The sequence below is a fragment of the Monocercomonoides exilis genome (genome assembly GCF_001643675.1).
Source record: "Monocercomonoides exilis strain PA203 chromosome Unknown scaffold4-2303458, whole genome shotgun sequence".
NCBI lineage: Eukaryota > Preaxostyla > Oxymonadida > Polymastigidae > Monocercomonoides > Monocercomonoides exilis.
Genome location: NW_027150549.1, coordinates 1,320,827 through 1,337,940, shown reverse-complemented (window position 1 = coordinate 1,337,940; position 17,114 = coordinate 1,320,827). Strand labels below are relative to the sequence as shown.

Below are 17,114 nucleotides of genomic sequence, written 5' to 3'. Positions count from 1 at the left end.
ATAAAACTCGTGCTCTTTGCGTCTTTGCAATTATTATTTGATTTTTATTTATCCTTTGATGTGCCAGCAGAATTCACTGCAAGATAATTGACTGCATTTGGCGTGCTTCAAACAATTTTTTTGTTGAAAAGGTATTTTTTGTTATTATTGCGGTTGTTATTCGTTTTCTTTATCGTTTTATTTTTTTTTTTATTTTATTTTCTTCTTGTCTATCCTTTTTTATTTTTCGTTCCATTCAAAGACTTGGTGTGTGTTGGTCACTGTATTATTTTTTGCTCAGGAGGTTTGTGCGCATATTTTCCATTCGTGTTCTGGCTTTTTATTTGTGATGTTTTATCAACAAAATCTGCTCCAGATGCTTGTTGCAGTGCTCAGAACTAAATTTGTTGGGAAGCATCATCAGTTCACAGAATCGGCATTTATGCCATGTGCAGCTTATTTTCTCTTATTTTCAGCCTTAGAAAGGTATTTTGGAATTCATTATTCACCCAAGGGATATACAAGAATTACCTATTTTCCAGCAATGTCATTTCTTTGTTTTTTTCGTGTCCACGGCTGCCTCGTGGTTGGGTATCTTCTTTTTCGTTGATAAGAGCTCAATCGAGCGCACAGCTTTTGCTTTGAATTGCTTCATTAAAGCCACGAAGTCAAGGGCATCAGCAAAAATTATTCATTGTCATCATTTACAGGTTCGCTTTCTGTATCTTCGTTGGCATCTGAGCGTTCTAATTGTATAAATTGTTATTTTTTTCAGTTTTCTATGAAAAACTTGCAAAGATAATGCGAAGTTTACTGGTGGTGTTTTCCAGGAGTCACTTGCTCCGGATTCATCTTCATCTTTTTTATTTCCAAGCGGATTAGAGATATTAGTGCCTTTATCACGCAAATGATGGCTTTTCGACATTTGCCAATGCTTCGACAGGTTGCTTTCATTTCAGTCAACAAAACAAAACAAAAAAAGGAGGATGCCTTTATTTTGTTTTGTTTTGTCTTGTCTTTTAGAGAAGAATTACCGAGGCTATTTGTGGCTAAAGTGGCAGGAATAGGAGAGAACCGAAGATTTTGCAAAAGAATGGACAATAGGAGAAGAAGGAATTGTGAGGGATAAGAGCTGCTAATGGAAACATTTGTGGAGTTGAGGGGGGGAAAAAGGAAGCGAAATTCTCGAGATTCTTGAGTGAGGGCATGAAAATCTATTAAATGGCAATGGATTTGCTTCTGAAGTGGGCGTTGCGATACATTTATGCAAAATGGAAACAAGTAATTTTTTTCTCCATTGTTTCGAAAGTGCAGCCGAATGCAAAAAGAATGGACTTTGTTTCTTCTTCCGTGCAGAGCATTTCTACGTCATGCTTCTCTTTATTTGGTGCCCCTTTGTGATTTGAGCTTTTTTTAATTCGATGATGAGAAAGCATAGCAATGCCTTCCACAAAGAGGCCATCTCGAAAGTTTTTTTCTTACTACCGCATTATCGAGTATTCTGAAGCAATTAGATCAAAGGAGCAGACAAGCGAACGAACAGCAATGGAGATTTGTATTCTGCATCATGCCATTCTTATGGAGATGGAAAGACAATTGCATTGGACGCTGCGTACTGTAATAGCATGAAACATATTGCTTTATTATTTATTCTTATGATTGCAGTCGTCTTCCTATTGGCAGTATTGCGGCATCAGTTGATGAACATTTTTAAAGTTTTGAATGCAAATGAAAAAGAGAAATAATCTGGGATTTTGCAGATTTGCAGTCCATTCGATGCTGAACTATGTGTTTCGGAAAAAGGCAAATACAAAATCTGGTGATATGAAAATATATTAAAAAAAACAAAAGAAGAAGAATACATAATTGCGAAAAGAGGATAAACGGAAATCTTGCAAGAAATAAAATGCCTTCAACATCCTTCGTAATTCATGCTTCGTGCTTCGTGCACCATCCTTTGCGATAGTTCATGTTGGTGATGCAAATTCTGTGAGGATATCAGAAGAAGTGCACAACTTTCTGGAATATGTGTATGTATCCATTCAGGGATTGACAATGCTTTGGCTTTCTGGGCCAGTCCTGTATTGCGTTTGATCTTGAGCAGATGGTTCGTCATAATCTACTGCATCAGATATTGTGAGCATCACAGCTCCTGGCGGAAAGAGCTGGATGAATTCGCGCTTCAGTGCAGACAAGGAATATCTCTCTGGTGCTTCGCCTGCGATGCATCCTTTTATGATTGCTTTCAGCGTTTGTTTTTGGATTGCTTCGATTTTTGGCCTCTCTCCATTCACAATCTTCTGTCCAGCCACCTCTGCCTCATACTCTCCAAACGGGATCTTCAGCGTCAAGCACTCCCACAGAATCATTCCAATTGAAAAGGCAACAGTTTCCTTTGTTGCCCCCATCTTCTTGTTGATCAACAGCTCGGGTGCCTTCCACCTCAGACACTCTTTTTTTGTAATCGTCCTCATCCTCAAAGGCTGATGAGGGCAGAGAACCGCTGTCATTATCATCACTGGCTGATGTCACAACAGTTGATGAAGAGATGGATGATGAGTCCGAATCATCAGAAGAGAAGTCGGAGTGCATCGCAATGCAAATGACCATGTGCTCGGAGAACAATACAATGTGAGGACTCAGATTGGCAAGAGAAGAGAGTGGATTGTCCATTTCATCAAAGGAGTGGAGCGCAAGATTGGCCACCCAGAACAGGATTTGGACAGCTGTATATTCTCTCTCCTGAAAGGTGCCAATTGCCATCTCTTTTTTCTCATTCCTTCCATGAAGCAGCATGAACAATGAATCCCTCAAATCTACAATCAGCTTCTCATGAGGAGATGAGCAGGCCATTGCATCTACCAGATTCGACATGGATGAAGTTGTGGGGCACAGATCCTCTCTCCGAACAAAAGTGGAATCTGAATCAGTTGTTGAAGTGGATGAGATGGATGGTGATGGTGTTCGCTTTCTTGTTTCCTCCTCTTCTTTTTCGTCAACCTTCTCCAGCATCCATTCAGGAATCTTGTCTGAGTCTCTTCCCAAAATATATTCTGTCGAACCACTCTCACTCAGCAAATGCTCCGATGACTCGGAATGCCCCAAGCTTTTCGCATATACTCTCTTCTTTATCCTCTCTTCATTCTTCTTCTCTGCTTCCCTCTCTGCTTTCCTCCACTGCTCCTCTGGCGACATCTCCATCGTCACCATCTCAAATGCTTTTGGGTCCTTCTTCACTGTGTCTTCCACAATCACCTCCAGCTCTTCTGTCCTTCTTTTTTGTTTTCTCCATCGTATTGTTACAAGAATGGATGCAATAAGAACAATCAACAAAATCACGACCAAAACAATTATAATAACTGTTGAAGAGGATGATTTCCCTTCTTTTCCTCCCTCAACAATTCTTCCATCTCCTTTTATTTCAGATTCACTTCTGTTCTTCAGAACAAACGATTCGGTTGATGAAGGAGAGTCTATTCTTCCAAACAGAATGCACACAGACACTTCTGCCTCTTCTGGAGCCGAGCGGATGGCGCCTGATGGCAGCACCCCCACAGCCTCGCCCTCACCTGCAAATCCGTCTGCCTCGAACTGGTGAGCTGCCATCGACGAGGCTGACCCAACGGTGGTTGCCATCTGGAACCACAGGTTGCACGGCAAGAGAAGCGATCCGTGGAACTTCAATGTTGTCTCGCCTCCATCGTCTTCAGCCTCCACACCATCCAGTCGCGGAATAAAGAAAACAGATTCTCTTTCTTCAGCCATCCCTCCCACAGTGCACCCTTCATTCAGGATCCACATCGAGGTGTTTGGCAGCACCCCATCTCCGCCTTTCAAACTCAACACATCCAGCGATCCTGCATCTCCACACACAATGTTTCTTCTTGCTGATGGGTATCCTTCGATTGATGGATTATTGTTCGCAAACTCTCCTTTCTCGATGGTTGTGCTCCCTCCACACACAGACAGGCCTCCCTCAGGCGAGTTGGCAAAGGAGGTGTCTTTCATCGCTGCTGTGCTGCTCGCAATCTCCACAAGAGATCCATTCCATCTGCATATTTCACTGCTGAATTTATTCAAATCGATTTTTTCAAATAGAGATTTCTCAAACAGACACGAGTTGATCAACAGATTTTTCACTGAAATTGCTGACATTAGGCTTCCTCTTTTTATTCCTGATTTGCATTTTCTGCATGAGCAGTTGCGCATTTCAAATGTGGAGGTGGAACGAGTCACACTTGCAATACAAGAACCAGAAGTCGATCTGCTGATATTTTCAAAAGATGAGAGTTGAAGCGAAATAAAAGCCAATGAAGGACTATTATCAGTTGAAATCACACATCCACTTTGCAGAGTGATGTTTGATGCCACAAGCTTTGAAACACTTATTTTCTGGATAAGGGCACACTCGATCATCGATCCCGTGAAACGCATTTCATGAACCGTCAGATCTTCAAAAACAACGATTTCTGATTTCTGTATCCAAAATGCAGGCTTTGACAGCACAAACCCCCATGCGCTACACTTCTCTGCCTCAACAGCACCGTCTTCAACAATCAGAATGGAAAAATCATGAAAGGCAATCGAATTTCCAGATGACTCACTATTTGCCACAAAAGAGACTGAATCCAGAAAGAGCGATCCATTCAATTGGAGCATCAGGCACGAGCAGACAACACTCTGCATCGCATCAAAGACAAACTGCACTCTCTCAAATCGAACAGATTCTGATGTTGAAATAATGCTCTCATTCCCAATATCCATTCCACAAACAGAAATGTTTGCGCTCAGCCAAGATTCCATCGATTTGATTGTCACTTTTTGAGCAGAACAAGAATCTCTCAAAGCTGTCTCATTCCAAATATACAGCTGTGAATAGTCTGAAGGAATAATGTGGCTCATCCCAACATTCAGCGATGAGCATGTGCCCTTCATTTCCCCACAATTCTTGCTGTCGCTGCTGTTCTCCGCAATCGAAGACACAAATATGAATTCACTCCTGAACACATACACTCTTCCCAACAAATCCTCTTCATCCTCATAATTGTCTGCTGAACATCCCCATATTGCCAGCTCCTTCGCAAATGGCTCCCCAAAGTTTATCAGGAACTGTGATTCACTTATCTGCGAGTCAAGGTCAGTGCACTTCACAAACACATCTCTCCCTTTCGATGCAACATTCCCCTTGAATGTGATGTTCGACAGCACAAAAGACAACGCCTTCTGTGCAACACTTTGTGATTTCAAAAATAATCCTCCTCCTCTCCCAGTATTCGAACAGAAACAGTTTGTCACATTTGTGCGATTCATTTCCAGTCTCCCCCTTTCATTGAGAAGGAAAAACACTCCTCCTCCTTCATTCGAGCTTGTCGATCCACACCTATCAATTGTCGAATTCTCCATTTTCAGTCTCACTTCATTTGTCACATCACAGAAAAGCAGTGAAGGGTTGTTTGACGCACTGTGCTTCACATTCACAAATGAACAGTGATCGAATAGAGCATTCCATTCTTCTTCTGCATTATCATTCTCCCTCTCAGAAATCACACTTTCTCTCATCGCAATTGCACTTTTCCCACTCAAAGAAATATCTTCAAATGTCACATTGTTCATTGCTGTCACACAATCAGGTGATATACTTATTATCTCATGCATTGTTGAGAATCCAGATATTTCTGTTTTTTCAATCTCAACAATTCCTTTTTCTGCGCTGATCAAAACAAATGACAATTCATCCTCAGCATTGTCGCTTGTATGAATCGAACATCCTGAAATACTCGTTTTTATTGCATCTGAACCTGCCTTGATGAGGATGTTTGCTCCATTGTCAAAGGCACTGGGAATCAGAACCCCCAATTCACTGAAGTGAACAACCCCTTTGCATTCAACAACAGCATTCCCATCCCCTTCAATCTCTTTCACAAATTGGATTTTGTCTGTTTCGCCATTTGTTCCTTCCAGCCTCATCCCACTCACACTCATTTCGCTCCTCACATCACAAACGTCATGAATTGTGACCTGTCCAACTGATGAATTGCCTATCCTATTTATCCCATAATCAACAGAAGTGCATGGATACTCAAACAGCCCACACACAACAACATCATATCCTTTCTCTGCAATATGCATACTCGTTTCAATAGATTTCCAGAAATAAATCAGTGGGATTGCGCATTCCTTGTTTTCTCCATCATATCCCCTCATCGAGTCTTCTGTCAGTATCTCCAATCTATCTTTCACAAATGGCAGTGTTTCGTTCTTAACGCTCTTTGTAAGCGATGTAGATGAAATAAACAAATCCTTCCCAAACTTCGCATTGTTTTGCTTGTCAGATGAAAAAACAGGTGAGGATATCACAAACCGTCCATTAACCTCTTCTTCTCTCAGTATCTTCATCATTATTCCTCCCCCATATCCAATTGCTTCCCCTTCATATGGAGCTGTGCAACAATAAAACGAACATCCATTAATTATGAGATTCGTTTTCGAAGATGCCTCACAAAGGAGTGCACCTCCTCCAATCTCATTTCCCTCTTCTTCAACAGCACACCCTTCGAATGTGCAGTCATTTATTTCCACTTTGTAATCTCTTCCATTATTATCATTCTCGTTCGTAACGCCTATGCATCCTCCACTTCCCTTCGAACGAGTAACAGATGAAAATGAGCATCCTGTTATCTTCTCGATATTTCCGTTGTGGCACTCAACAACACACCCATCGTTAAATGTGATTTCTCCAAAATCACAATGAGTCATATTCATCAAAGGCACACTCTCTCCACTCCCTTCAACAATGAAAAACGATGAATCTCCAATTTTCATATTCTTTGTTCCAAACTTTATCACCTCCACAACCCCTCCAACAGCCTTCACAAACACTGTAGAAATACTCTCAGCCCCTCCTTCGATCCCACATCCATTCAGAATGAGCTTCACTGAATGAACTTCAAACACGCTTTCGTGAAAAGAAAGAAATTTCTTCAAATAAAATACAATACCAGTCACAGATACACTAACTGAGCTTTCAATCAATCCACTTTGTGTTCCTTGTATCAGATCAGAGACATCACATTTCATTTCATTCACTTTGGATGCAATGCTCCATTCATTTGAAGCCAACCCCAGTTCCTCCTCAAAGGAAAATGGCTCAAGAAGAGCAACATCCTTTTTCTGCTCTTCAAAATGGATTGACACTGCCTTCGAAATGGATGAGCACGGAAACTCTTCAAATCCACACTTCGAAAAATCATGGCTCAATAATCCTCCTCCAACAAACGCTGGCGCAGAAAAGTTATCCCACAGATACACCACCAGCGGAATGGCAAATGCTTCATTCAATGCTGATCTCTCAAATCCATTCAGCTTTGCAAAATTATTCAAATCAACTTCAAATCCAATCTTTGTTCTGCTTACCACACTTGAAAGTTCATTTGCATTTATGAACACTTCTTTCCCTTCTCTGGCATCACATTCAGAAAATGATACATCCTTCAAAACAAATGAATTTGCACCATCATCCAAATGAAGATAAATCCCTCCTCCGAATCCGCACTCTCTATCTGCTGTTTGCGTTGCCCTGCAACTCGCAAGTTGAAATAAATCACTTCTGTTTGAAGTTATTGCATTCACTTGGTAGGAATCAGTCACATTTCCCACAGCAAATCTCGATCCTTCTTTCATCTCAACCCACAATCCTCCTCCATTTCCTCCATTGCTCTCGCACTCAGACATCATCCCACCAACGATTTCCAGTGCGCAATCTCTCCCAAGTGTGCATTCAACTGCTCCTCCATTTCCTTCATCTCCTTTAAATCTACTTATCGTGTTGTTTGTCAATTTCAGCAACTTAGCTGAATTTGTGGAAATAACTCGAATTGATTTATTCGATAAAACTGCATGTGAAGATGCTTTCACTGAAAGTGTTGAGTCTTTGATCGAAAAAGATGCTCCATTCGCCACTCCAAACAAAACACTCTTTGCCTCCCTGCAAATATCTTCAATGCTCATGGAAGTAAAAGTGCCATCCACGTTGCTTCCATCAAGGCAAATCAACGAACAATTCCCAATTGTCAATGACAATACTACAAAAGATGATACAGAAACCTTTCCCGCTGATACAGATAAAAACACATAAGACAAGGCTGATTTGGAATCTTGAAAACTCAATGAGCAGCTCTCAATCGAAAATAATGGAGAGGAAGATGCGAAGAATGTTTCGTGATTTAGAAGAATTGAAGGAATGGAGAAAATTAGCGAACTAAGATTTGCAATAGCAATGACTGTTATCATGCTTCCGTCACTTCCATTCGGATCATTACTTACCTTCCATCCACTGTTTTCATCTTTCCCTCTGATTGTGTGTTGGAAAGAGTCAAATGCCAGCTCATTTTTCACTTCTGTCATCCCATCGACAACAATCTTCTTTTCATCTTCTTGTCTTTCCAGTGAATGCTTCAGAGTCAGACAGGGAAACTCGGCAAACCCACAACGAGAATAATCAAATGCATCAGCATTGCTCACAGCAATCTCATTTGGCAAAGGAATCAGATAAACACATAGCGGAATTGGAATTGTTTCATCCCCATTATCGAAACCCCGAATTTTGTTGATTGTGGAATTTGATGCTGTCAATGAAGTGATCTTCCCACTTCTTGCTGCTGATTCCAAGTTGGGAAAATCAATGAAAATATCACTTCCCCACTTTGCTTTGTTTCCCTCAAAGGCACATGAGATCTCAAAGTCCGAATCCCCTTCTCCAATTATCATCCCGATCCCTCCTCCCCTTCCTGTTGCCTCGGATGAATAACAATTTTTTATGCTTCCTCCTTTAAATTCCATATAATTATTTCCCTTGATTTCAACCAGAAATCCTCCTCCAAATTCAGATGTTTTGCTCCCACATTCATCAACTGTGCATTCTTCCATCCTCATTGAATAGAAACACTCTTCCGAGCTGACCAAAGATGCTCCAGCTCTTGTTCTTTTGATATTCAAGAAAGAACAGTTCATAATTTCAGCTTCAGCTCCACTTGAACCTGATATTTTTACAACGCTTTCTGTCAATATCGTTTTTGACCACACCACAAAATCCATTTTCAGTCTTCCGCCATTCATCACAACCAGTGAAGATTCAAAGGAAGTGTTTTCACTATGAGTATCGTCCATGCGGATATTGACTCTTGAAACATTCATTAGCCCTGCACTTCTTATCTCAAACAGCTGGCACTGTCTGTTGCTTTCCAATGATGATCTGTGAATCACACTCAAATCTCTCACATTCAGCTGTCCAATACCAACTGAAAAAAGAGATAGATCACCTCTGTTCAGCTCAGTTTCAACAATGCATCTTTCCAATTCTGCTCCTCTAATCGTGAAAGTGCTTGACTTAGCATTCACTTCATCACGTTCAACAACAGTTCCAACCATCACCATCACATCATTCACATAGTCTGGAACGAGTTGCTTGATGCAATGGCTCAGTGTTTCGCAAGGATGTATTTCATCCAATCCACAAAAATATGTGTCTTTCGCATTTTCATCTGTTTTTGAGCTACAAACATATCTTGTTTTTCTTTCAGAATTAATTAACCATTCACTTTTATCATCTATTGAATTCCATTTTGTACTTACTCTATTTAATGTTATACGAGTTGAATAGCATGTTGGATCAATGCAATTCGTTATTCCAAGATGCATCACAACATCATGACCTGAAATCAAAGCGGTGTTATTATGGAAAAAGCAATATTTCAGAAGCATAACATCGTTTGATAAAGATGCATTTACACTGTAACCCCCTGCTCCAACAGATGAGAAACAATTACAAAAACTACAAGAACAGCATACGGAAATCGTTTGTGGAAACCATACATCGCACCCGCCACCGTTTGAGCTGGAATTATTGTTACCGCTGCAGTTGTTAAATAAGCAATCTTTTATGCAGTGATCTTGCCTACTGCATGAGCAATACCATATGTCTATGCCTCCTCCATCATTTCCTGACCAGTCATCTTTAAACAAACAGTTTTCAACTAAAACTTGATTTCTAATTTCCATGCAGCAAACTCCACCTCCGCCACCATCAGAATTTTTCGTTGATGCTACACATTCCAAAAATACAGAATTATTAACAATGCACTCTGAGATATTTTCAGCATAAATCCCTCCACCTCGAGTGGACAAGGCATTACATTTTGTAAAAATTGAATTGTCGATTAGAATTACTGCATCAACGTTATCATAAATAAAGATTGCTCCTCCACAACTTGCATCGCAGTTACTCCATTCACAAAATGAAAATGATTGGTTTGTTGTTAAGTCTTTGTGTATTTCTTTGCTTATTTCTATATTTTGGCTATATTTATTATTTATGAAAGAAGTATTGAAGATTATTGAACAGTTTAGTCGTAGTTCTCCATGCATAATTCCACCATCTCTAAAAATTGTCGAATCATCAACAAAACAGTTTTGTACTGTAAATATTATTGATCCTGTTGTTTTTTGACATTTTCGAGGTTCAGGATATGATCGAGTGACATTCAAAAACATACAGTTTTTCAAGCTTTCTTTGAAACAACTTTGTGAATGGACAAAATTTGTTTCTTTTGTCAAATACAAATCCGAAAAAAATGACTTCTCTATTATGAGTTTTGACTTCTCATTTGCCCAGACAACGCTTTGACATAACATGTCTTTTGTTGTTTTTAAGGAAATATTCTCGAAGCAAACGGTCCCGTTGCAGATTATTGGAACATTCGACTCACGATAAACAATTATTTCACAAGATGATAAACAGCAAAAAGAATTGAAATTAATTTGAAAGATGGATTTATAAACTGACTTCATTGAACAGATATTTGTCATACAAAAGGTGGAATTATTTAGTCGAAATTCAGTTAATGTTTTTGCTTCTTTAATAAATTTCAAATCATTGAAAAATGAAAAATCGACATTTGTGCATTTGAGTAATCCGTAAAATTGTTCTTCTTTTTTTTCAAATTCAAAATAGCCATTTTTGTCATTTATTAATTCGCAAGAACAGAAATAGACAAGATAGTTCGTTCCGAATATTAACGCAAAAATCATATTTCTGAATATTGGGAATTAATGCAACTAATTGGTCAAACATTAAAGACTTATTCATGAACTTTATGAAACGCCATTTGAATAGCAGGCTTTTTTGCTATTTCTTTTCTTTTCTTTTCTTTTCTTTTCTTTAAAAATATTTTTTTAAGAGATTTATGTTTTCAAAAATATTTGCTTCTTTTATTATTTGATTTGCACTAGTGGAGAATTTGCTTCTTTATATATGTAAAATATTTGAATTCGCTTTTAAGTATTTTTTGACTCATCTGAGCACATAATCTCTTTAGATCATTTTGCGTTCATTAATAAATCATCGTACATATTTTTTGGCACATCAAGAAAAGAAATGAAATGAAATGATTCTCTCCTTTTTTCAGGGATTTTCTAACAATTGTTTTTTTTTAAAAATAGTGAAATTAAATCTAAACTGATATAGAAGATCTTTTAAATAATTAACCTTTTTTTATTTAACAAAAAAGTAGTAATGTTATTTATCCACTAACTATTCTCTCGGATGCTTTGATGGATGCTGGGGCAAAAAGGAAAACGATTCAGGCCTTTGAGGAGGCTGAAAAGCAGCACTCTTTGGCTGGGAGGTTAACGAAGATAAAGACGGCTGACGTGTGGTGAATGCAGATGAAGTGGAAAGAGGACGCTGTGGGCGATGCGGAAGGAGAGAAGGCGCTGTGTTTGTTGATTGCTGCTGTGATCCATCAAGCGCATGTGTTGATGAACGCGCAGCAAAATCTGATGCCTGTTGCATCTTTGGAGCTGAAGATTGCAGAGATAAGGAAGATGAAGATGACGATGCAACAGAAGAAGACGATGAAGGAACAATAAAAGGTTGCGTAGTTGTTATTGCGGAAGGTCGTGTCGGAAGAATGTGTCTGTGTTGTGCTGCTGAAGATGATTGGAGTGAAGTGGTTTGCAAAAGCTTTGAAGTAAAAGAGAGATTTGCCATTGCAGAAGTTTTTGTGCTTGGAGATGATGTTGCAATCAATTCGTCTTCTTTCTTCTGTTCTTTAACTTTTCCTTCTTCTTCTTCTTTCTTTTTCTCTTCCTTCTCTTCTTCTTTCTCTTCGTTCGATGCAGCATTTCTCTCTCTCCCTTCGGCTCCTTCGCTTTTCATCGTCCGTGTGTTTCTTTTTAGCTCATTTGATTCGTCAGCATCATTCTCTTTCCGCTGCTTCCCTTCGTTCTGATGGTGGTTTGCGCCTTCGAGTCTGCGGTTGCGTGCATCCAAAGAGTGGCAGTCCACCGAATACGGAGGCACATCCTCTGGATTGCACGGCAATGGGTCGCTCCAGAAAAACGGGTGCAGCAGCGCCTCATGAGCCTTCAACCTCTTTGCTGGGTTCAGCTGCAGCAACTTGTCAACAAGATCAACTGCTTGACTGTCGCAGTGCTGGAACTTCTGCCGAATCATACGAGGGCGGAATACACTCGGTTTCATGCAAATAAGCATTTCTTCCTCTTCATCTCCTTGGTCGCTGGCATCTTTCTCTCGTGCTTTCTCTCTTGGTCGAATGTTGTAGCTCTCCAATTCCTTTCTGTCTGAAACTTTTGTTCCCTTATAATATGGTAAGTCAACAACACCTGGCCAATCTTCAGTATCTGGGGTTCCACATAGCTTCCAAATCATATTTAATTGTTCGTATTCTCTGTTTCCTGGCATAACATTCCGTCCAGAATTTAAAAATTCTGCGAGAATGCATCCAATTCCCCACATGTCAATTGCTGTGTCGTATGTCTGTGATCCAAGCAATAATTCTGGTGGGCGATACCAAAGCGTAATAATTTTTGGAGTGAATACGTTATCCTTCTTTTTATCAAATTCTCTTGCAAAGCCAAAATCAGCAAGCTTCAGTTCTCCTTTTTGATTTATCAATAAATTTGCAGGTTTAATATCTCTGTGAACAATATGATTTCGATGTAATAAGTGCATCCCATATAGCAACTGTTTCATGTAACATTTTATTACAGGAAGAGGAAGGTGGGAACCTTCCGTCTCCAACAGTCCAGCAAGATCATGAGGTAAATATTCCATAACATAATAAAAAACATCTTATTATAAAATGAATTGTTGTAAAATCAATGGAAAAAAATGTTTTAAATGTATGTGGATTAACCTTTTTCAGCAATTACTTTTTTTAGTTCAACAATTGATGGATTTTTCAATCTTTTTAGTAATTTGATCTCTCTTAAGGCAATAAGCGGAAACTTAAAAAAGTTGATTTTTAAGATGGTACAAAAAATTAAAAATGTTGTTGTAGCAAACTCCTTCTTTATCATTTGTAATTTTTGACTTTTTAAGTGCAACAATTTCGCCAGTTGACTTATCAATTGCTTCATAAACGGCTCCGTAAGTTCCCTGTCCAACAAGATGCTTGACGATATATCCTGGAACAATTTCTTTTCCAACCACGTCTTGCGACTGCTCTCCGGTGGTAGGAGCAGCCATTTATTCGAAATTTTGATCTTTCCCATGATAAATATTAATAAAATTTCAAGCAGAATCTTGAAAATGCAAAGTTCACAATATTATTAAACTTTGCATTGAAGGGATTCGAGACATTATGGAGCTCTTAAAATAAATATTAAACAGATCAAAAATTATTTTAAAATTGAACAATGTCAAACCCATGATTCTTCAAGAACTGATACGTCAGGATTATGATGAAATATTGGATGGCGTAGGATATCTTCAAACGAAGGCAAAGAAGGTGGAGACATTGAAGAGAAAGGGACAAATTTCGCATGTACATCGAGTGCAGGAGAAGGTGTTAGTTGCCCATTCACGATTAAAGGTTTTGCAGGCAAAATTCTCCCAATAATAGGAAGATTATCTTTTATCTCAAGTTCCTTCATATCTTCCATCTCGATTTCTTGCTCCAGGATCGAAGATTTCGGAGCTATTTGATGCGTATCTGCACCAGAGATAGGCCCAGTCACAGAACCGGGGCTGGCTAATTCAAGCTGTGCTTTGCAGCTCTGGTAAAGCTGTTCAAAAGCTCTCTCTTCTTCGGCTTCGAGAAGAGACTGAGCGATTTCTGATGGAAGCCCGTCAATGCTCGTTGTGGCATTTGCTTTGCTGCTTTGTTGTGAAGACGAAGAAGATATTGCTGTGAGTGCCATTTCTGAATTGAGCAATTCAGAAGCTTCAGAAGCTGATGATGAAGGAGATGAAGAAGACGATGATGAAGAAAAAGCAGCAGACGCAGACAAAGCCGGATTGCAAGCAAGAACAACTGCTCTCAAATCGGCATCAACCACAGAGAGACGATCCAGTGCCTCTCGCAATAACTGATTCTTTATGTTCTCATTCTGCTTCTCTTCAGATGCATCAGCTTCACAGTTGAATTCATCAAGTCTAACTCCTGTCACAATTTCAACACAAATCAACCCGAAATTTCTGATCGCGTTAGCAACAGAAAAAGTGCCTTCTTCGCTGAACAGCTGGTGGCGCAGGGTGAAACAGCCAGGAGCGAAAGAAGAGAGCAGAGGATATGGAGAGGGTGTAGAAGCTGCAGACACAAACGGAGTCCTCTGTTTTCTTTCAAACAGCTTTGCGTTTAAAAGCAAGTTCTGCTTGGCCTCAAATCTTCCATCTTGATTTGAATGAGGGTTTTCCAAAGAGAGAGGCTGGGGTCGTTCATTGGATGAGTCTGCTTCAATGATTGGCCTTTCCGCAGAGCCAAATTCAGCAGGGCCTTCTATTTCCTCAACCGGTTTCAATTCGCTTGCTCTTTTCGCTCTTCTTTGCGATTCTTTCTTTCTTCTTTTCACCTCCAAGTCAGAGTTATTCCTCTTTTCAAGACCTTTGTCTGTCAAAATGATAATATCTTCTGATACCACATCATTCACAGGAACGCTATTTGTGTATTCGAGCAGAAGAAACGTCTGAGCCAATTGCCGTAGCCAGAAAAGCACAATTGGCATCTCTGAAGGAAGAAAGGGAAGTTTAAATGCAGGTCTTGCTGAGGAGTCTGGATAAGATGATCTATTAATAAAAAAATAAACAAATGAAATGAAAATAATAAAATAAAATAAAATAAAAATTGAGTAATATTTGTTTCATACTGTTTCAAATCAGCTGCTAACATTAATGAACTTACGAGAGAAGACAAGACAACTCCACGAGGGCGGAAAAAAGCTGCAAAAGATTTCGTGTCTGAGTTGTTTGTATTCAGCACAAATGGTAAAGACGGAACGCAAAACCCCGAAAAGAGAGACAGAATGCGCTTCTGCTTTGAATTTGAGGTGGATTTCAATCCAACAGAACAACTAGTTTGCTTATATGCTGTGTCATTGCATATTGTTTCATCCGCTGAATATTGAGATTCTTGTGTTTTGTTCTCAATAAACCGAGAAACGTACTCTTCAATGAGATCTTCTTCCTCTTCCTCTGGTTCATAATCCAACTCTTGTTGGACTTTGTTTGAGATGCGAGAAGCTGTTCCAGATTTTTCTGCTTTCCTGTAGCTTTCTTCGCCTGCTTCTGCTGCACTGCCCTCTTCTTCTGTGCCACTTTCAGAGTCAACATCAAAGCCCATTTCTCGAAGTCGCTCTCTTCGCCTCTTCAGAATGCGCCTCTTCTTTTCTTTGCGGATGCGTTTTGCTTTCTCCGCCTCTTCATTGCTAAGTAGCCCCGTCCTCATGAAATCTCTCCGCTTCTCGTTGATTTCCTTTCTCTTTGCCAAAGTTTCCTTCTTCCAAAGCTCAAACTCTTCCCCACATTTTTGGAAGAGTTTATGCACTTTCACAGTTGCGCAAAACACAGACAGCATAAAAGGCAAGTCAGAGGTATTGTTTTTGCTCATGTTGGCTGAAAAAGAAGAAGCTTTGTTAAAATGTGGAGATAATGAATGTTTTGCGAACGATTTGGCTGTCGTTTGCTGCGACAAATCAAGTGAAGAATTTAATTTCTGTTGCTTGTCTTTTGATGGCGCGCTGGAGGAAAATGCAAGTAATGAATTTGCATTTGACGTTGTCGCATTCAAAGGAATCTTTTCTTCAAGTCTTGATTTTTGAGGATAACGGGTGAATGTTAGCACATCTGTTGGGTAATGTTTCAAAGAATCCATCCACGAACTCCATTCCAAGCGCTGTGGCATTGAATCGTCTTCGTTTGGTGTATTTTGGTCTATAATCGCTGTTTGTATCGTTCTTTCTAAATCTTTGCTTTGAGAAAAAGATTTAGAACTTGCGTTTTTCATTTCAGGCTTTTGATTAATCCGCAAGAAAGTTGTGGAATTTGGTAATTTCGAGCCCAATGGTGGTTTAGGTATGTTTGTATCTTTATGATGAAATTGAATAAATTTGCATTCACGATATTTTGCAAGAAAAAGTGAATTTACAATTGCCAGTGATGGCTTTGCATCAAGCTTGTTCCAAAACAAATTCAGAACACAGTCGTCCACTTTATTCTCATCCGTTGGACTTTTTGATAGAATACTTTGAAATAAACGCTCTGGAGTTCCACGACGCATCATTTCCATTTGTCCAAATTGTGTGCAATCAGTTGCAGCTTCATCTGCAAATTCTTCAAAAAATTGACGAAGAGATTCATCTTCAATTATAAATTCTTCACCTGTGCAAGCTAATCGATGAATAAAGCGTTCGAATTCCATTTCAATATCACAAGAATCAATACAAGAGCCCATGTTAACTGTCGGATCGGAAAAGAAAGAAGATACAGCTGTTGTATCTTTCTCTTCGTTTTCTATTCCCCGCAATCCTTCTTCTGTCATTGAATTCATATAATGTGAATAAATTGATGTTTCATACGGCATTCCATGTAATCCTGCATTTTTTTGGACGAATTCTTTTTTCGAATATTCATTTACTATCGAAAGAAAAGGGAAAAATTTCATTTGATCATCTCTCTTCATCATCCATGATAATCCAAGCTTAAATGAATCATATGTCATAGGATAGTTAAATCCATGAAAAGTTTGGGAAAGTAATTGTGCATCTGCTTCTGAAATATATCCAAAAGATGAAAGACGAGAAAAAAACTTCTCGCTATCTCTATAAGAAGCAAATGTTGG

General features: G+C 39.3%; 3 protein-coding genes across 3 annotated transcripts; all 3 read right to left on the bottom strand.

Annotated features, from left to right (window-relative positions):
• Positions 1–2,021: 2,021 nt before the first annotated feature.
• On the bottom strand, positions 2,022–9,675 carry MONOS_7240 (uncharacterized protein; the record flags this gene model as incomplete). The annotated part of the gene is made up of 2 exons (XM_067877556.1): positions 2,022–2,431; positions 2,481–9,675. The coding sequence occupies 2 exons, from the start codon at positions 9,673–9,675 to the stop codon at positions 2,022–2,024; spliced, it is 7,605 nt and encodes a 2,534-aa protein (XP_067734766.1).
• A 1,691-nt stretch (positions 9,676–11,366) lies between these two features.
• MONOS_7239 (putative cyclin dependent kinase C) lies at positions 11,367–13,544 on the bottom strand. The gene is made up of 3 exons (XM_067877554.1): positions 13,343–13,544; positions 13,194–13,284; positions 11,367–13,128 (listed from the first exon to the last, which is right to left on the bottom strand). Exons 1-3 carry the CDS (start codon positions 13,523–13,525, stop codon positions 11,567–11,569), a joined length of 1,836 nt encoding a protein of 611 aa, XP_067734765.1. The 5' UTR covers positions 13,526–13,544; the 3' UTR covers positions 11,367–11,566.
• Positions 13,545–13,570: 26 nt separating this feature from the next.
• MONOS_7238 (uncharacterized protein) lies at positions 13,571–16,994 on the bottom strand (the record flags this gene model as incomplete). The annotated part of the gene is made up of 4 exons (XM_067877553.1): positions 13,571–13,581; positions 13,615–13,648; positions 13,705–15,064; positions 15,145–16,994. The coding sequence occupies 4 exons, from the start codon at positions 16,992–16,994 to the stop codon at positions 13,571–13,573; spliced, it is 3,255 nt and encodes a 1,084-aa protein (XP_067734764.1).
• Between the last annotated feature and the right edge of the window lie 120 nt (positions 16,995–17,114).